General features: G+C 37.4%; 1 protein-coding gene across 4 annotated transcripts in view; it reads left to right on the forward strand.

The window, feature by feature from the left end:
• Positions 1–22,122, forward strand: part of Macrod2 (mono-ADP ribosylhydrolase 2) — a 1,966,896-nt gene that overhangs the window by 524,454 nt on the left and 1,420,320 nt on the right. Inside the window, exon 5 of one of the 4 annotated variants that reach the window (XM_052726013.1) lies at positions 19,441–22,041. The exons of the other annotated variants lie outside the window; for them this stretch is intronic. Within the exon in view, the coding sequence (XP_052581973.1) occupies positions 19,441–19,706 (266 nt within the window). The 3' untranslated portion in view covers positions 19,707–22,041. Of the gene's footprint in view, positions 1–19,440; positions 22,042–22,122 lie in introns of those variants that run through there. 4 annotated transcript variants of the gene reach the window in all.

Below are 22,122 nucleotides of genomic sequence, written 5' to 3' on the forward strand. Positions count from 1 at the left end.
CACAGGTGGGTGGACTTCGTAAGAAAGGCATGTTAATGTCTCAATTCAATGAAATAGTATTACCTTGACGTGCATTTATCTTTCTGTTGAATGTTGCTTATAATGCTACAATTATATAACATATAGAAATTGTTAAAAGGGGAACTTGATTTTTAGTTAAAATAAATTACCTGTATAAATTGCAGGCACACAAATAAGAAGTGGTCTTCACTGTCACATTGTGAAATAGTGAACCATCTTTCTTTCAGGCATGTGGGTAACTGGAGAATGCATTGGGAAGCAGGACCAGCACTCTGGTTCCCAATTTAGTTTGTCCACCCCCACGATTGGTTTCACAGGAGAAAAGAAAGGATGCCATGACTCCTTCCCCAGAGTGACACAGAGGGACTTGTCCTGCTTGAGCAGAGGCTCCAAGTGTGCAGATGTCGGCCCTGGTTTTGATGTGATTTGATAGCCAATTGCAGTAGAACTGCCGCTCTGCATGGGTGATTAAAGACAAGAGGATGAGATGGCAGGGCCACAAAGCCCTGCGGCTGCCTGACGGGGGCTTTTCCCCTTCAGAATCAGGGCAGCCCTTATGAGAGGCCTTTTATGTGAGCCTGGCTTCCTTGTTAGACTCATTCTCTCTGTCTCTGTCTCTCTGTCTCTCTGTCTCTCTCTCTGTCTTTCTATCTCTGTTTCTCTCTCATTCTCTTTCTCTAAGTGCCATTTTCAATTTGCCTCAGTGTTGTTAATGCTGCTGCGGCTTTGGACCCTATTGATTAATTTCGACAATACAAAATGTGGAGATTCGAACTCAAGACCGAAGACTTTGCTTCATTTGGATATAACTAACCTAAATGTGACACTTTCCTGTGACTCTGCACTTTGTGTTTGCAAACATTGTTCCATAAAGGCTCTGATAGGTCAGTAAAGTACATGGCTGCCCCAGTTTCCAAAACTTGTATATTATAAAATGAAAATCAGTGGATATGATTTGGCAAGCTGAAATTCTGTAAGGGTTTATAAGCACCAAACACCAGCATGAAATGTTCACGAGGTAAGGAATTCCAGGTGTGACTTAAACATGTCTTTAAATAAGGAGTATTTTTCAAGCTGTAAGAATATGCACATGAGACTGTATGTCAGCATCACAGTCCTTTGAGCCAGTGAGTAGTTTTCAGTTGTTCATGTTACTAACCTCATTTGGAGATTTAAAAACAACAACTTAACTTTGAAGATGTTGTTGTGTGTGGTTCTCAGTTAGAGTCTCTGCTCTCCTGCCTCAAAGGACTGAAAATTCATCATCGACAAGACCTTTTAAAGATAACATCTTCACACCTAAGGGCACAGCATAACCCCATCACCGAAGCTGTGAATAGTAACAAAGACAGTTCTAAATTCTAAGATGCTGTAGTCAAGTATTCTGCCAATAAAATTGAAAAATAGAAAAGGAAGTTTTAAATAAGGTGCCCAACTCCGAGATTTATGTGCATCAGTCAATGGAATTATTTTATAATAGGAAATCCTTCCTGATGGGGCTGGTGGTGATTCCAGGAAGACTGAGGCACGACAGTCCCCAAGAGTTCAAGGTGTGGCTCCTAGGCTAACTTTGAATGCCTGGTGAGATGGTCTCAAAAACCCAAAGGAAATAAACCAAAAGGAAGCATATTCCTGAAGCTTGAAAACATTTAATGTGTGCACCAAATGACAGCTTTTAACAACCAAAAGTGGTTAAAACCTTAACCTTATTTAAATGCAAGCTTCAGGATTGTAGTGTTAGGTTTTAGAACTATACAAGGAGTAACTTGGAGTTAGAGTTGAAACCAACTGCAAAAAAACCTGAAAAAAAACTAGAAAAAAAAAGGAATACCAATTCTTTTGGGGTAAGAAGAGAGTACTTTGTGTGAGTAGGTCCTCTGAACCCCCACCCCGACCCCACCAACCCAGCATTTATGGTATAGATGAAGCCCAGAGCACAGGGCTCTGGAAGGATTCCCTGAGATCTCTTCTGTTCTTGACTTGCTACTGTCTGAACATTTATCCACAATGTAACTTTACACAGCACATGAACTTCTATTAGTCCGATAGTGGGAATAAAAAAAAAATCAACTTTTGCTTCACACAAGTTAAAATAATCAGTTACAAGGCCACTTATTGTGGGAGTTACATAAATTCAGAAAAAAGTAAATCATGGTTTTGTGTGCTTGTATCATTTCATAAGGTGGAGATGGGGATGTTTAGTGTTCTATTTAATATAGGGAGGAAGTCCTGTGAATTTTATTCAGAGGACTCTCTCATATATCTTTTGCTAAAGTACCTATTGATTTTTTTAATTGGCTTGGTTTTTAGCAAATAAACAAATAAATAAATAATTCATGGAACCTGTGTCTTTTTAAATCCTAATATGAATAATTTTGAGAATCCTGCATCTAATTTTGAGAGGTTCTGTCTCCCTTCAGTCAAAAGTCTAAAATTATTGTAACCACGTATCAGATGGATTTAGTTACAGGCAGTTTATTTTTCAAGTATGCAAGTGTTGCTTTTGAATGGAACACCAAGTCGATGTCAGCAGAAGGTAAAGCCCCTAAAAGCTAAGCCAGACACCGGCTGCTGCTGCTGGAAGGCCTTGCATGGCTGTGGGGAGCAGTGTAGGTGGCCTGGGCTTTGTGTGAATGGTTGGTGTTTCTGCTAGGCACACCTTTTCTCCCCTTGATGTCCTTGAAGGGATGCTCTTCCCATGGAACTGCATCGTGAGGTCATGGGCCTTGTCATTCTCTTCAGCCGTGGACACTGATAGCATTAAGGTCCCCTGTTCACCATTTCACACTCTTTTAATTCAGCTATCTAGCTGTGTTAGAAAAACGTGCAGCGAGTTCTTCTTTTATTTTCTGTGAAGCAACTGAATATAATTCTTGAAACACCATATTTCTTTGGCAGGTATTAGTAACATTTTATAATCAGATGGAAAACACATGCTTAATACTTTCTTTTTTGTGTTTTTCAGGGAAAAACAGTTCAATTTCTGATTAATACATTTTTTTGTGAGTTGTCACATTCTATTTTTAATAGAAGTTTGTTTTTTTTTGTGAATATGTAATTTGATCATATTAGCATTTTCTTTTCATATAAAGTATATGAGAAGAAAAGCTCATTTTTGTGCATTGCAATCATCTCGCATTTCAAAAGTCACCCTGCATAGCTTCATGTACTTGGATTCATATAAAAGCTCAATAGAGATGACAATTAATGTGCTCACCCTGTTAGGGGAGGGTAGTTGCACTGTTGATTTAAGCTTGTTGAATGAGATATCCCAGAATGTTAAAGAGGCAGACCAGCAAGTTTCAGGTGATTAAAGAAAATCCCTCATTTTGGAGGAACTTGAAGGAACACGATGCTATTTAAGCAGAACCTAATCAGAAAGGAGAAAAGCTTGGGAGCGAAAAGACGGAATGTTTCATGTCATTATTTGCAAAGCATCTGAACAAAAGGTTAGCAAGATAATTAAGTGCCTTGCTGCTTAGTAGAATTTTTCAAAGTAAGTTGATTAGAGACCTTCCTTAAAAAAAATTAAACATCAGAGTCCTGATAATCTAGTTGAAAAGGCTAACTCGGCTACATAGATGGAGATGAGCTTAGAGGAGAATTGACAGTGTTGTGTATTGTGGCAGATGTCTACCCGATGCACAGAATTGCTTAGTGATGTCCTTAATAGTTTTAGCATTTAAAGAGTAATGCACTATGTTCTTACGTTTTGAAAAGTGGAAATCCATGCAGAGTTAACATGCACTGGCATGAAATGAATTATTCCATTATTTTGGTTACTGCCTTTTTCAATTGATCTCGATAAATAGGATTTTCTTCTCCTTTGCCTGAAAAAAAAAAAAAAAAAACACCCAAAGCAAGTATTATCATTCTCATTATAAAATGTTATTTGCAACTGTCAAGTAAAAATTGGATGCCATCGCTTATATCTGCGTTTTCTATTTCTAGACTCTTCTGGTGATAAGAGGAGGCTGGCGTGCCTCTGACTGTGCTTGGTAAACATGCTGACCAAAAGCCCTGATTCTCCTTAAGGGGACGGTCAGGTTAAAGTGCTGGTGGCAGCCTTACAGCAGACCATGAAAACTATGGGGTCATGACCTTAGCACCCAATTTTCTACCTAAGAAAGGAAGCTTGAAGCTAATACCTAGAGTCTGGCAAGCATTTAGTAGCCATCCTCTCAGGCCAGGGTGTTTTACTGCTTCCACAGTCTAATGATTCCAGGCTTATTTTAGTGATGCACATGTGGATGAATATCCAGTAGCAAACTGCTTCATCCACTGTCAGTGAATGGGTTTATTCAATCTTGGCAGAGTTTCCTCTTCAGAGAATGCTTGTAAAAGATTGGAGTGGCCCTCTGGCCTTCTGGCATTGTGAGTGCAAAATGAAGAGCCTCCAGCATACCTGAGAGCAAGCACTCTGAGAAGACCAAGGCTGGGAGAGTCATACAGGAACTGGCTTTAAGAGTCCTAAGCAACACCCACCAAAGGCTTTCCAGTTGCAGTGTACAATCCATGTGCTCAAATTAGAGATATAGCATTTTGGTCCCAAGCCCTACTAATATTTCAAACATTCTTGTTCTGAACTTGTGCTTTAAGGGTGTGTAACTCACTGTGGACTGCACATCAGAATCACCTACAAAATATTTTTAAAAGCCCTGGCGCCCTAGTCACTTTTCAGAATTTCTGAGTGTGGGCCTTAGACACCTGTATTTTCATTAAAATCCCATGACTCCAATTAGCAGAGGGCTGAGGACCAGTGACTTAAGCATTGTCATTTCTTCATTCATTACTGCTGCGCAAGCTGAACAGTAATGAAGCTGATGCTCCTGCCTCTGCGGTCCCTCAGACTATTTCTACTCTAGACTATTTCAGTCACTGCTTTTTTTTTTTGAGTCACCTGACTCAGTCTTAGCATAATAGTTGCTTGACATTTTAGTTTCATACATTTTTAGAATGAATTTTAGTTGTTTTCACCCCCATTTCCCTTCTCTCCCTCCCTCCCTCTCCCATTGATACATTTCTTCCAAACCAGTTCATCTACTTTCATGTTTTCATCCCATGCATGACCTGCTGAGTTTAATTGGAGTTACTTGTCCAGCTGTGGGTGGGAGCAAGGGCGATTTGCCAATGGCTACAGCACTGAAGAAAATGGCACTCCTCTCTAAGCAAGTGTTAACTCCCAATAGTCACTCACAGAGAATGTTGTTGGGCCCAATCTTGTGCAGGTTTTGCAGTCAGTTCATGAGTGCAACATCTATGTCGTATCCAGAAGATGTAGTTTTCCATCACATCTTCCCGTCTCTGGTTATTACATCCTCCACCCCCTTGCCCTTCTGAAATATTCTCTGAACCTTAAGTGATGGGCTACACACTACACCATCACTTAGTATTAAGACTTTGGGAAGTTACAGGTTTCTGCATGAACTGCCACCATCCACTGCAGTATGAAGCTTCTTTGATGAAGGCTGGGTATCTGTCTCAATCTCTGGTCAACATGCAATGGGAACAAGTGATAAAATGTTCCTCATTTTTGTTTCAAATATACAGTTCTAAAATAGATGCTACATGTTTCTGAGAGTGGCTCCAGTAACGTTAATCCCCAATTGCTCACACACGTGGCTGGCTCTATCATGCCCTCTTGGGTTGGGCTTCATCTCTTAGAGTTGTATATATTTTTTTAAACTTTCCTATCCTAGTCCTTATTCTGTTTTTTGTTTGTTTGTTTGTTTTTGTTATGTTTCTGTTTTTGTTTTTGAGAAACTCAAACATGAGACTTTAGTGGAAGTCTGTCTTTTTATTCCCCCATGCTGAGTCAGTTTGAAAGAGGAAATTCACAGTGGACCTATTGTATTATATGCTGCAGTTTTTGTTGTGGTTTTAGTAGTCATACACTTTACTACTTGTGTTGGCTAGTGTTTATGTCAGCTTGACACAGATTTGAGTCATTTTGGAAGAAAGAACCTAAATTGAGAGAAAGCCCCCACCAGACTGGCCTGTGGGTAAGTCTGTGGTGCATTTTCTTGATTGATGAGTGGTGTGGGAGAGCCAAGTCCACTGGGGGTAGTACCACCCCCAAGCTTGGGGTCCTGGGGTGTATAAGAAAACAGGATGAGCCAGCCATGGGGAGCAAGCCAATAAGCACCATGACTCTATAGCCTCTGTGTCAGCTCCTGTCTCCAGGCTCCTGCCCTGACTTCTGTGAGCAATGAAGTATGACCTGAGAACCTGTAAGCTGGAATAAACACTTTCCTCTGCAAGTTGTTTGTGGTCATGGTGCTTTATCATAGCAATAGAAACCTTAATTAGAACACTCCTTAACACATTCATTTGATAAAGTGACAGAGACACTTAACTCCAAAATAATGAATGCCTTGCTTATCCCTAAGCCAATCTGTTTGTGGGCCACCCTTGCGTCTTTTGTCCTTATCGTTCTTGATGAGTTGGTCATTTCGAATCCTGTTCTTGGCGCCTACACCACATGTCCCCTCTACACTGTGCAACAAACCGTTTATAGTCTTAATCCAGATGATAATACAGTAGTGCCAGCATAATATTCAATGAAGCAGGGGCGATTTTGCACAGAGGAAAATGATGGTGATGTAGATTGATGTGATTTGTGGTGAAGAAATGTAAGCACTTTACAGTTTAGGTCTTGGTACATGGTATCGTCTGTTGAATAGTTTATCTTCAAGAATACATCTAAAAATTTAAACTAATCTTCTGGCTACCAGGAAGTCCATTGTGAATATATATGAACAAACAAACAAAACCCAGTTTACCTGTGAGAAGTTTGACCAGAAAAAAAATTCAATTAGGCACCCCAAGCGGCATGGTGCTATTTTGTCCACCTAGCATTGGACCAGCTCTCCATTTCTTCAATTGAGCACAAGATGTTTTGGAAATATATAGTCTTGAACCTAGTAATTCTCTTCTGCTATAGAAATTGTGAAATAAGCATTCAGCCAAACTCACAGCTCCCAGAACCACATTCATGCTGGGCAGGGGTGTCAAGTGAAATTATGTCAGACTCTCCTGATAACTCTGTATTTCTGGGCTGAATGCAAGCCATTGAATGCATGGTGGTCAGGTGCATGGGTGAAGTGACTCCATTTTCCAGGTTTATCTCCAGGTGTAGGAACCTGTACTGTGTGACTGCAGCCAACAACTCTTATGTCTGGGCCAAATCCCCATGCTTCTGTCTGACCTCCGAAGCCAATGGTCTGCACAAACTCAGGCCACTGGCACTCTGTCTCAAGTGTGAACATGTCTTTGGGTTACCTGTCCACATATTCTGCCTGTGTTGCTTGAGTTTGTTGTGCACATATCAGGAGGGATCAGGAGCGTGAATGAGTGTATTAATCCTCCAAGTACAACCACCAACCAAGGGAGTCAGGATCCCGGGACATATTCTTTATCCTGCCATCACACAGGTAGGAAGTTTTGAAGGATCTGAACTTTTCTCAGGTCCTGGTGGATTCCAGTTCTGGTTCTCCTGAGCAGCAGCTTCATCTTCCCTTGCTCAATCTTCTTGCACTCTGTCTGCTTCCTGAGGTGAACTCCCAGTTGAATTACCTACATATAAGTCTTTGTATCAGGCTCTGATTGCAAGGGAATCACAAACTAAGACACTCATGTTATATGAGTACTAGAAACTCCAAGTCAGTACTTACTCATGAAATAGAAATGTTAGAATCTGTATAGAGAGGAGTTGATGTGTCTTGCATAAAACTTTTATTCCTATCTCTACTATATGATTCACTTGAAAAGTAACAGGTGGTAAGAAGGAAATTAGAATGCCTTATTCTAGCATGCTATCTATGGGGAAAGCAATCCCAAAGGCAGTGCCAGTCCTTCCTCTAGTCTCTGCCTTTGTGCTGTCTGATAGTAGGCTAGCCTACTGTTCTAGCTTCTCCCGCTCTCTAACAAGTGCATCTACGAGTTGGGGATTCAGTTATAGATTTAAACTATCCTCATTATGTTTTATCTCACCCAATGATGTGTTCCACTTCCACTGAGGCTTTTTCTGTCTAGCAAGCTCAAGTCGGTCCAAATTTTCCATGAGTACCCCATTTACCCAATACTTTCAAAAAGTCACATAAATTATCTCTTCATATAAAAAGCATGCCTTGCGAACTGACTCTTTAAGTTATGGTCATTTTATAAATAGGGATGTTAAAAAAAGAACCATTTGTTCGAGCTCACATATGTTGGTAGCATTACTTAATGCTGCTATAAAAAGTACAATAGAATTGAGGGATCAGAATTAAAATCAGAATAAAGAGCCATTTAATTGATGAGGACTTGTTATGGTTTTCAGAAGACCACCTTCTTGTTGCATTCTGTATGGTTGAAGAAAAAGGGAATGGCCATCCTCCTCCTCCTCACCCTCCTCTTCCTCCTCTCTTCTCTCTTGTCTTCCCTTCTCTCCTATCTCTCTTCTATCCTCTCCCTGCTCTTCCTCCTTCTAAAACCACTTATCTATCACAAGAGCTTTACCCTCCTGCCCAAAATGCCTCTCAAAAGATTCACCTATATGTATAGTCTTATTCAGACTTCAACATACAAGTTTTTGAGGGATATAAGTATTCAGTCCATTATAAGGAATGACATCTTATGCCAATTTAGTGAATTACAAAAAGCAACTTTCTTTCATAGCATGCACAAAATCTTGGGTTCACCTCCCATCACCACTCAAACTGGATAGAAACTACACCATTGTCATCCCTCCACCATAGAAGTAGAAAGAGGAAGATCAAGAGTTCAAGGTTATGCTTGAATGTGCAGTGAGTTCAAGGGCTGCCTGGGTTATAAGAGATCTTGGCTGCAAATAAACAGATAAATAAAAACCCAGTTAAACACTTTTAGTATATTACTTAGAATTACTACTAGCAGTGAAATGTACCAGAGTAAAAGTCTGAACAAGCAGTTCTGTGTTACTGCCTTAATTAACTCTAGTGAATAAGTTATTGAGTGATGAGATGCATGCTGTCATCTCTTCCCTGAGGTTTTGTCCACTCTTAACATTCTATGATTCTGTAATTAATCCTTTGGGAACAAAAAAGGTCTTCCAAGAAGCTGAAGGAGCCAGCCTCCTCAGTTGTGGGTTGTTCTCATAACTAAGGATCATATTTGAGTTCTATCTATCTATCTATCTATCTATCTATCTATCTATCTATCTATCTATCTATCCATCTATTTCTTTGTATTTCGACCCTGCTAAAGCAGTCTATCCTTGATGGGGATGTAGTTGGGATCTGGAAGTTAACATACTTGAGTTCAAACTGCTTGTTTTTTGTTTATTTTGTGGCTTAAGTTTATTTATTTATGTTTATGTCTGTGTGGTGCATGCATGTGCATGAATGTGTATGTATGTGGGTATATGAGTGGACATTAGAGGAATGTTTGTAGTAGTCCTTTCTTTCCTACATGTGTGTTCTGGGGATTGAACCTGGGGCCATCTTGCTTGGCAGCAAGTGCCCTTAACCACTGAGCCATCTCATTAGTTTATGGTTTGTTAGTGTTTTTGTTTCTTTGGTTGTTTGTAGGCAACATATTTTGGTAGTCCAGGCAGCCCTTGAACTCACTGTGTATCCAAGAATGACCTTGAACTGATCTTCCTGCTTCCACCTCTCAGCTGCTAGGATGACAGCTGTTAATTTTTACCTAGTTGGTGTGATGATAGGATTTTGAACCCCAGATTTTGTGCATGCTAAGCAAGCACTCCCAACTCAGGTACATTCCCAGCCCTAGAATTTATATGGGAATAACCATCTAAGTAGAAGGGGATCTTAGCAGATTTGTTGTAGAGAAGGATATACACACCAAAACAAACAAACAAACAAACAAAAACATGCTGCCTTTTGCTTAGCCTATATGATTTTGTGGGAAGGTGTTAAGATTTATGAAAATTATGAAAGGCTAAAACAGCCCACATCATACTTAACACCATGCCACTGTCATAATGTAAATATCCAGAGTTGAAATGCAGCCTTTTAGAGTCATGTGTGAAGTACAAGGAAAGATTCTAAAGGAAACTCTCATGGCACCTACATGCAAATGATTTAATGATAAGATTTGTTTTGGATCTAGGCATAATTATCTAGCTGAAATTTTGGCATATAATTGTATAATATATAATTGTATATGAGTATCATTATATATTGCATCTTTTAAATTCAGCCTTTCTATCACAAAATATTTATTGCTTGTATTTGCTTAGCTGACTACCTCTAATCACACAAAACAACACAGGTGGTTCTTGACCTAATGATGCTTAAAGGAAAGATTTAAACAAGGCACTCTAAACCAATGAGGACACCAGTGAATGTCACCTAGCATCCCATAGGAAAATACTCATCCAGCAGAGCCCCTCTTCAATTGGAGGATTTTATTAGGCTAAAATATTTATATTAGTGCTAAAATGTTTTTAAAGAAATTGATGAGTCTTATGTATATTTAAGATAAGCTTCCCACATAGTTTCTTTAACTAAAGCAACCGTCAGAACGTCCTTGTGAGACCACTTATAAAATCCTACCTACCAGGTAAAACACATGAAAAAACGATGGGCCTTTGTATGACTAAAAAATTATATACTGCAAGGATGACTAGAATGGATGAGGAGATTTGTGATGGCCTTATGCGTGTTTATGTATTTATTTATTTGACTTGCTTCATTTCATTTCTTTATATGTTTAAAAAGAGAGAGAAAAATAATGTTATAACTCGGTTGCTAAAAAGGGAATATGAATTTGAGAAGCTAGAGGGAACCAGCCCAAACATGTATTTTCATCTTTCTACAAGTGCTCTCAGGACTTATGCTGAAGGGCCATGAGATGTGATTAAGGGTGTGTGTACTTGAACTGTTAATGTCAACACATGTAGAAGCACTATTACATTATTAAGCTATTAACTCTAGTAATGGATGTTTACATATTATTTGAGTAAATGTGTCTTTTACTTTTGCCCTTAGAATCTTAAAGATGAGCTGACTCAGTGAGCAAAATCTTTCATCAGCTCCTAATTCTAGGGTGCCACCTGAAAGGACACAGAAGCCAATCTGCTCTAGGCAGATGACACTAAGGAATGGGAGCTTTGTGATAAGCCAGACAAACCTAAGGCTTCCTTTCCATGTCAAAAGACCAAGGAGAATGCTTACTGGGAACTCCTGCCAGTGCAGGTGACTTTTGTGGTTAACTGATTGGATTGCAGATGATGGTCTGACCAAAGGTCAACATTCCAGTTTCCAAAAATTTGCACAATTTTGCTGAATTTACTTAACTTTTCTATGTACAACAACAAATATTCATGAATGAATGGTCCATGTTTCACTCAAAGTTTGGTATATGGCATTTTTCACATGTAGAATTTCTCATATATTATTGGAGTTTATTTTAGAAATTTATTGTGATCTGTGTCCTATAACAACTCTGATTCCAAAATCTTTTAAAATGTTATAACATGATATTTAGAGAGGTTTAATCCCCATCACCACTCTTCAGAAATTTCACAGATTTCAGCACATGATATTTCTCCATCTGATAAAATAATGGAAATGATTTAAACTTCTAAGATATGTTTGATTATTTGAGTTGGTCTTATACTTAATACTTATACTTGGGTAAGTCAAGTACTCCTGTGACACTGAGTTTTATTCTCTAGAGGCACAGACCTGTTCATTAGTGTGTTACTTCTCTACAGATTTTGAAGAATTTTAAATGTTGACTGAGTAACATTCTATTTCTAATGTTGACTGGTTTCTCTTGGTGTTATGATTAGAATACTTGCTTCATTTAACTCTCAGCTTGGTACATGGAGAAATTATTGAACGTTGCATATCAGTATTCTCATATCTGCCTTGCTTAGATACACTATTGCTTTTAATTTTTTTCAAATAGTGTATTTTAAGGTCTTGTTAATTTTCATACAGTCTGCAATTAATCAAAGCTATTTCTTACTTTTGTCATAATTGGATGAATTATTTTATTATAGCATTGATTAATAAAATGTCACTAATAATGGCATTCTTATTTATTTCCCATATAACAAAAATACTTTTAGTATTTTATCATTAAAACATGTAATATTAAACTGAATAATCCTAAATTATATAGATTATCTTTCAAATTAGAAGTGGGCACTTTCAGTAAAAATTTGTATTATTTGAGATTATAATTTATGTATGTTTATACATGCAAATTATATTAAATACATTGATTAGGAACTTTAAAAGCTAGATCATCTATTTATTGAAATAAACTATTTAGCCATGTTATTTTGGCATGTTGCTTCATTCTTGTATGCTGTTTTAAAAATTAATTTTAACATTGAATAATTTATCTGTGGTTTAATTCTGCAGCTGAAAAAAGATGTATTTATTTTTATTTTATGTGTATGGGTATTTTGCCTGCACTTATGTTTGTTCACCATGTGCATGCAGTACCTTCAAAGGCAGAAGGGGGCACTGGTCCTTTGGAAAGAGATGTAACAGATGGTTGTGAGCCAAATATGTGGGTGCTGGGATTTGAACATAGTCCTCTGCAAAAAGCAGCAAATGCTCTTAACCACTGAGCCATCTTCATTCTCTGGAAATTATCTATCTATCTATCTATCTATCTATCTATCTATCTATCTATCTATAAATCTATAGACAAACGCACGCACACATACACACACATCTTTAGACAAGGTCATAGTATGTTGCTCTGGATGGTCTATAATTTGTGATCTTATTATATCTTTCCTTTATTGGAATTCTAGGCATGTAGCACCATGCTTGGATCAGAATGTATTTTGTTATCTAGGTTTTGCTTACTCTAGACACATGATTTTGTGTATATAAAGTGAATAGATTGAGCTAGTAATAATTAATGAGTAAACCTCAAATCAATCATTTTTATATAACTGAATGCTAAATTCTCAGACTAGTATTGTTATATGGCTGCTGTTTCCTTGTTTCTGTTATTACTTTTTCAGTGTACCTTAGTACTAATGAGGCTGCCATTTATATCTGATTTTTCTTATCTATTGTCTGTTATTCTATTTTGTCTTTTAAGCTTACCTTTTTATTAAACTTTATTTGTAAAGAACCTGAAAAAAAAGAACATAATGAAGCCATATTAGTTTATTCTTTCTCTATCATTTAGGTATCTTTTCAACCTTAACCAAGCTGAGAGTTACTGTTTTTTGATAACGGAATTTAAACCATTCACATTCGTTGTAATGACTGAAATGTTTGTTATTTGTGGCATTATAATTTTGATTTTCTCTGTTTCTTTTTCTTCTCAATTTATTATATGGAGCAAGAGAGATGGCAGGTTAAGTTGAAAACCTAAAGAAAATATATTTTATATTTACTGAGAAGATTTCTAACAATGACCAGCTGGGAAATGACACATCTGTATATAGTTCACTAAATGCCACAAAATGCTATATGACATGAAATCCATTGCACACTATAAAAGTATGCTGTCCTGATACATAAAGATGACCTTGCTGATCCTTGCATCTGTGAAGCATGTGTTTTGAGGTGCTTTTGATGTGCTGGTGAAGGCTTATACTGAGCCTTGGCATACATTTATATGACAGCTTCTTGTGTTAGGATTTAAAATCAAGTGCATTAGACATTTTTTTCTCTCTGTAGCTATATAGAATTTTAGTTTTCGTATTTGTTAATCTATAATTCTTAATGCTTACTATATTTAGGTTATCATAAGTGTGTTATAAAAACTGGGATACCTTTAAGCAGTAGGAAAATAATTATGAACTGGGACCATTTGGAATGAAATGGAATGAGGAGTAATCCAGAAGGGAATTGCACATGTTTTATCAATGAACACATTTTTCACAAACCCTAATCCTATGAAAAATTATGAGAAAAGACTTTAGGACATTCAGGCTGGGGTTGAAGATTTGTGGGTCAGTAAAATTTGAAAGGGCAAAGAAATTATGATAATGTAACATGGCTGAAATAAGGCACATTCATCCTCTTCCCCTGAGCCACACATATGACTAACTGCAAGGATGACAGGTATTCTTTTAAATGAAAGAGTTTATTAAATATACAAAAAGCAAAAGCAAAAGGATGAGTAGTAAATTGTAGATAGGTAGTAAAACATCGTGAAATTGATCACTTAAAATGTCCAGCTGAGATGAGATGACTGAAGCAGCCTAGTTGCGAGACCAAACAAAAGGTAACATGAAATTGGAATGTATTTGGACCTTTTTGTTGGGACTACTGGCTCCCCAGTAATGACTCGGAGACTTATTGTTAATTATGAAAGCTTGATCATAGCTTAGACTTGTTACTAACTAGCTCTTACAACTAATCCATTTTTATTAATCTACATTTTGCTACATGGTTCTTGTCTTTACCTGCCCTCCAGCATGTATTGCTCTTTGTGCATCTCCCAGCAACCCTACCTTTCTTCTTCCCAGCATTCTGTGTCTGGCTATTCCTGCCTATACCTACTGCCTAGCTAATGGCCATTTAGCTTTTTATTAAACCAATAAGAAGATGCCTTGGCAAAGACACATCTTCACAGTGTAAAAAAAAAATATTCTATAACATTTTTACCTTTTTGTTTAAATAAAAAGGAAAGGGCTTCACTTTAACACAGTAAAACTATATATAATAAGAACAATTATCAGGTAAGAATTACATTCACAATGTCCAGTTCATTTTTATTTTGCAATTTCAGAGAAAATACTCCATTATTTATCCCAACTTGATGAGTTCAAAGTTCTGTACCTAATTTGTCTTCTATCATAACTAAGGAAAACTGTAACTATCTAGTCTTCAACTCTATCAAAAACCCCAGAAAGATATAATATTACCTGAGTAAACAGGAAGTACAGTGCAAGCCACTTCCACAATGACAGAGAGATCTGCCCGCTTGGAGAGTTAACCAAAGTTTCTCTGCAGTGTTAGGGCATCCATCTTCAGCCTACAGACCTATAATATCTTACAAACTTTTCTGTGAAGCAGGAATTTTTGAAAGACTCTCCTGCCTTGTCTTGGCAAAGTTTAGTAGTCATTTTCTTTTATATTCTGCTTGTCCAGTTTGGACAGCATAATGTCAGTAGTCAAAGCAAGGGCAGTTTCTTGCCCAAATGACTAACTTTTGCCACAAAGAAAGCAAATTTCATATAGAGGTTCTTTGATGCCCATCATCCATTTTTGAAGTAAATTGGTGCTGCCAGGAGCAGATGTGTTGTACTGTCAAGAAAAGCCTTATGTTATTAAAACATTTTAAATGCCATAGTCTGTAGGTCTTTGAAGTGTTTGAAGACCATCTATCTATCCAAAATGTATCTCTGTATGACCTTGAAGACATACTTAACATGATTGTCATATATGACTAACTGATAACCTGTATTTTTAAAATATTCTAAATGGGTTTTAAAGACTAAAACTTTACATAACCTTTTTAAATGAGCTACATAGGTACAATACCTTAAGAATACTTTAACAAGAATAACCTCAGATTAGTATCAGTATACAAAAATCTATACCAATGTAAAATATTGTAGTGATTGTTTAAAAGTAGACTCAGCAATCCACCCTTTTATCCCATCATTTCTACACTGTATCCCCCTTTTCCCTTCAGAAAGAGATCCCTGAATCTAATTTATCTTTTTTCCCTCACCATGAGCAATAACAATTTTTAACCAACCCCCCTAAATGATGACAAACATCTATAACCCCCTGAATGACCAAAAACCACCCACCCTGTCTCTTGGGAATGTGGACATTGTGTTCTCTAGACTGCTTCCTGTTGTCTAAGGGTGCTGGAATCTTTGGGGGACCCTGATAAAATTAGAATAATGGTCAGGTCCTGCCACAGAATAGTCTGTGAGGCTGGATCATCTCATCTAGAAGCCTTGAAGCTCTTCTGGATGCAGAATTCTGAGTAAATTGCAACAGAGACATTCTGAGATGCTTGATCACTTGGGCCACCCACTGTTTTCATTGATATCTGGACCCCTTGCTCTGAAGACACACAGACTTTCAAAGGTAACATACATATCTGCATTAATACAACTATAGACTGTGCATTGTACACAAGCCAACCAAAGATTTTTTTTGTTTGTTTTATGTTTGAGCAGGTAAAATATATGTCACTTAGCCTTAGTTCTTGTAGATATATTTCTTTATGTCTGTACCCATGATCTTCATGATCAAGCCTGATTTCTATCAACTTGGAATGAATCCATAGCCTTTTGTTTTCTGTGGAAACAATACCATAACCTCTCCCCCATTGTAACTTATTTTCTGACTTCCATTTTGAAGTTGACATTTTAAAAATATGTAAGTTGGTTTAATTTAGAAGTTTCCATAATCTAATGTCTCTCAGCAGCTATCGTTTGTTCATTAGCAATCAAAATATTCAAAGGCAACACAACAGCATACGGGATGCAGATTCCCTGTGTATTTCCCATTTCTACATGGCTTATTTTTTTATTACTTTACTCTTTCTTTAAAGACTTTATTATTATTTTTAAACTGTTTATTTTTTTCTATGACTATCTATACCCATTTTTCCCCTTAAGCCTACACACAATGTTAAACACACTGTAATCTGTTTAGAGGTTTGGTTTTTTTTTTTGTTTTTGTTTTTTTCCATCTGAACCTGCTTTAGTGGGTATCTGTAACCTTTTCTGTCTGCATGAGAAAAACCTTAAACCTGCTGCATGGCTTAGCTTATGGCACACTGGCAGCTCAAGCATGCAGGCAGCTGCTGGGAGACATGTCTCTGTACCACAGCAAGCCAGAGAGACACAAGAGTAGGAAGCTACATTTGGCTCTGTATGTGTGTGTTTAGACCCTTTTTAAAAGCTTTCTCAGGTCTTATGTGGATATAAGTGGCCAGACATTGGGTGCCATTTTAGGCAGATTTTTCTGTTCTGCCAGCCAGCTTCCAAATAACCACACAGAGACTTCTTATTTATTATAAAATCTTGGTTGATAGCTTAGGCTTATTTCTAACTGGCTCTTATAACTTAAATTAATCCATTTCTATTAATTTGCTTTCTGCCTTGTGGCTTTATTACCTCTACTCTGTACTGCCCATATTGCCTCCTCTGGATCCTGGCATCTTCTCCTGACTCCACCCTTCTTCCCAGCATTCTCTCTGCCCTGAAAATCTTGTCTAGCTATTGGCTGTTTGGCTTTTTATTAAACGAATCACAGTGAAATATCTTCACACAATGTAAAGGTCCATTCTGCAACATTTGGGGGCTTGTGAACATCCAATAAAAACTGACTGGGAAAAACTGAGGCAGTTAGCTGGAATCTGAGTTGATCTTTTTCTCTCTGAGGATAAGAATCCCATTCAGCTTTTTGTACTTACTGAAAGTATTTTTATATCATGGGTAAACAATAGTAACATCTTCTGGAAAAGACATATCTTCTAGTTGTTTTCAAGTACATGGTGCTTTCAATACCCTTAGCTGCTTATTGTTTTTTGTTCTCCCTGTTACAGAGAAGGAGGACCAACCTGACTCAGGACAGGGAACTTAGGAGACATTGACATAAACAACCTTGCACTGAATTCAGGGACCAACCCAGCTTCTAGAGCCAGATTGTCAGTGGGCTAAGATAACATATGACAATTTTGCTAATATAATGTACATCACAGTACTATTTCTCTCTTGGCTGTTTATTGTAATAGTTATGTCATCTTGAATGGTCCTGCTTCTTCAGGTTTGTGTTGACTGAACCTTATTTTCTTTTTAATAGCTTGATATCATTGAACATCTTTCATTGTGTCTGACAAATTTAATGCTTTTAATCCATTTTCTCCTTCGCTGCCTTCTTCTAAAGAGCACAAGATTGTTAACAGAATTCTTTGGTAAGGGAATGTAAGACAATTCACTCTAGTTGTCATTTATCAGCCTTCTCTGTTCTCTCTCTCATGTCTGTGCTTTTGTTTTTGTAGATTATGTAGTACCATAAGATCAGCCTCCTGCAAGTATCTTTCACCGTACAAGATAATTAAAATAATTTCAGAGATACTTGTTTAAAAACAATTTTAGACGCAACTGCACTTAACTTTGACCATTTGTAGCTCCAGAACAATATTTAAAACACAAATTCCCATGACTAACTAGGCATCACTATCCTATGTCTGCAAAGAGAGGAGTGAGTTAATATGGTGTGATATCTAGAAGAGAATATATAGCCTTGTAAAGTCTGAAGTGACCTTTTCTATGTATATGAAGTATAGGTGTAATGCTGTTGATGTCTTTCTGTATGCTATGAATATGTGTTGCTCTGATTGGTTGATAAATAAAGCCATTTGGCCTATGGCAAAGAAGCCTAGAGGCAGGCAGGAAATTAAAAGAGAGAGACAGGAAGAATTAGAGGAGAGATGACAGCGAACTGCCTAAGGAGCAACATGTAATGGGACGCAGGTAAAGTCACGGAACATGTGGTGATACATAGATTAATAGTTATGGGCTAATTTAAGATATAAGAGCTAGCTAATGAAAAGCTAGAGCCATAGTCATGTAGTTATAATTAATATAAAACCTCTGTGTGTTTACTTGGGGGACATGAGTGGGAGAGATTTGTCCTGACTGCTGGCAGGCTGGGACCAGGAAAACTTCAGCAACAAATGGTGCCCACACTTGGTGGCAAGAGTTTCCACCTAAAACCTGAGAGAGCTTAAGAAGAGATTATAAGTGTAGCTAAGAGCACCTTCCTAATTCATGTCACTCATGGCGAGCCTAGGTATAATGATTTGTCCCCTGGCTGTGGTAAGTTTGCGGCATGTGGGCTGGAGCTACAGCAGGGCAAATTCCCACCAAATTACACAGAGGTTTCTGCAAGCTGCACAACATGGTGCATGGTGAATAGAGCTTTTGCTACTAACAAAAAAAAAAGGGGGGGGGGGATTCTGGGCTGTACACTGCTGGATGGAAACACAGACCCACTGCTTCCCAGAGTCCATCAGTAAGCATAGTTCCCCCAAAGTTGGTGGTAAACATAGTTCCACCATGTTGGAAAGCTGAGGTGGGCGGAGCCAGCAGCCAAAGCTGCCATTTCAGTCCTAGTAATGCTACAGTTTAAAGCAATAGATTCACAGTAAGTCAGATTCAGATGGGATAAACCTCTAAATGGTTACGGTGTGTGTAAAAATGTATGTAGGCTTGGAAGAGAGAGGAAAAGGAATATAGACAGTTATATAAAAAGTAGTTTTAAAAAATAAAGTCTTTAAAGAGACAGTAAAGGTAATATAAAAAATAAGCCATGTAAAGATGGATATTCCACAGAGAGTCTGGATTATATTGTCTTTGGGATTTTTAACTGCAGAGAGACATTTGATTGTAAGCTGCTAAGTTAAATTAATATGTATATTTTAAAGGTATCTTGATTTCAAAATTTATGTCTAAGGATATGTTGCTTTGGAAAATAGGTTCTGCTTTTGTTTCCACTGAAGATGAGAACCTGTGGATTGCTTCCAGGCTAATATGGTTTGACCAGCCAAGACCCCCTGAAAGGTTTCCAATGACACCATGGCCCAGATCATCCAACATCCAAAATCAACTTCAAGGCAACTGGCTCAGAGAATACAGCCTAACAGACTACTCCAGTCGGGACTTGACCATAATCCTAAAATTTTCTTTGTGTCTCCATAAGATTACCAAGATTATAAGATTGTCCTCTATCAGCAGGAAATAGCCTAGAAAAAAAACTCCCACCTTACCAAAAAATAGATTATCGATATTTGTCTTTTTTTAGGTTATTGGTTACAAATTATTATTGGTCATAGTCAATCTCTTTCTAAAAGAAGAAAGGGGGATATGATGTGGAAATATAGAATGTAGATATGATAGGATAAATGGGTGGATTGTTGAACCTACTTTTAAAGAGCAACTTGCTTAAAATGTTTTACATTGGTATTGATTTTAGTTTATTGATACAAATTTAAAGTTATTTTTGTTTTACTGTATGTATATTTCTACTCTTGTTTAACGTATTATGTTTATGCAGCTCATTTAAATTGTAATGGATAATTATAAAATACAGATTAGTAATTAGTCTTCTATGATAGTCAAACTTATAGTCATGTTAAATTTTCTAGGTATACATAGATATAATTCAATTAGGTAGTTAATCTTCAAACACTTCAAAGACCTACAGAATATGGCATTTAAAATGTTTTAAAAACCTAGGCTTTCCTGGACAGTGAGACATGTCTGCTCGTAGCAACACCGATTTATTTCAGAGAGAAGGATGGACATCAAAGACACTCCATATGAAGTTTATTTTCTTCTTGGCAAAAATAGCCATTTGGACAAGAAACGGTTCTTGCTCGGACTACTTGACAAAATGTTGTATTGACTGGACATGCAGGACCCATAGGAAGGCAACCACTGAACTTTGCAAAACAAGATGGTCCTTCAGGTTCCCGTTTCATAGAAGAAACTTCCAGACATTCTACAGGACACAGAGAGAAGTGACTGAGAGACTCTAGACCTATAGGCTGAAGATAGATGCCCCAACGTCGCAGAACTTTGGATAACTGTCCAGGTAGCCAGCTGTCTGTCATTCTAGATTTTTTGAAAGTTACTTACAATGCATTTGCTCTTTACTTAGGTAATAATATATCCTCCCAGGTCTTTGATGTAGTTGAAGACTAGATAGTTATAATTATGATTTTCCCTGGTTATGATAAGAGATAAGCTAGATATGAAACCTTGGATTCACAAATATAAGATAAATAAAAAAATTTTTTGAATTTGCCAAATATAAGTGGACTGGCTATTGTAACTGTGGTTCTTGCTTGATAACTATTCTATTTTATGTAATCTTACTATGTTAAAGTTAAAACCTTCTTTTTGGAAAAAAAGAAAACAGGAAGTGCTATGGATGTCTTTCTGTATGCTGTGAATATGTGTTGCTCTGATTGGTTGATAAATAAAACATTTGGCCTATGACAAGGCAGCTTAGAGTCAGGCAGGACATCCAAACAGATAGGAAGAGAAAGGAGAGACAAGGGAGATGCTGCTAGCCACTGCCAGAAGAAGCAGGATGTAGAGGTATCAGTAAGCCACAAGCCACGTGGCAAAGTATAGATTTAGAGAAATGGGTTAATTTAAGATATAAGAGCTAGCTAGCAAGAAGCCTACCATGGCCATAGTTTAAAAATAATGTAGGCCTGTGTGTGTTTATTTGGGACCAAGCGGCTCTGGGACACGGGTGGGAGAGATTCCACAGGACTGGAGAAAACTTCTGGCTACAGGTATAATGCCTTCATAGGAAAGCCTCTTGGGAAAGGAGAAATGCTATCATCCCAGATTAGATACCATTATTGTACACCACTGCAGCACTTATCAAATGCCAACCATATATCAGAAAGTATACTAGGAGTTCTGGAGAAATAAAAAAATAAAAAGTTGATGTCATATAATTGCATAATGAACAAGTATACATTTAATCACAAAGAAGGGAGTACATTGTACTTGGTCAAGAATTCAGATGGAAACTCCAGGTGGCAAGACACATAGGAAGACATACTGGATGGGGGTAACTGCACTTGGAAGGACCCAGTAAACAACAGTGCAGAAGCATGTGGCTGGACATGCATTTTGTTTGCTGAGAACTACGATGAGATTTGGGCAGTGAAAGATAACTTAACTTTAGGGTGATCTAAACTGGATAGACCCTGTAATTACAATCTCCAAAAGCGTGTACACATTTAGTAGATAAGGCATAGCCATGAAGGAGTTCTGAATAAGAAGGTGAAGCATTCTTTGTTTTAGAAAAGTAAATGTGCCTATATGTAGACACTCTGGATTCTTAGAAATGTCTCCAAGGTCAAGGACAGTAACTGGCTATCAATTGTTATACTTTATGAACTTTGTAATGTTTTTAGATAGGCATGATAAAAGGAAGGAAAATTATATTGTAGAGGAAATGCATATTGCCAAATAGCTGTGGAATTTTAGTTTCTCATCTGTGGAATGAATTTTTTTCATTTTTGGACTACATAAATATTATTTGATGGCTGTAGGTACAGAAGAGTCAACTTAATATTGACAGGTTCCATTTTTCTTATAATAAGAATTAGAAAGTATTTTTTTAATATCTTCTA

This window comes from Peromyscus californicus, unplaced genomic scaffold, assembly GCF_007827085.1.
Source record: "Peromyscus californicus insignis strain IS unplaced genomic scaffold, ASM782708v3 Scaffold_7__1_contigs__length_154581171, whole genome shotgun sequence".
Lineage (NCBI taxonomy): Eukaryota > Metazoa > Chordata > Mammalia > Rodentia > Cricetidae > Peromyscus > Peromyscus californicus.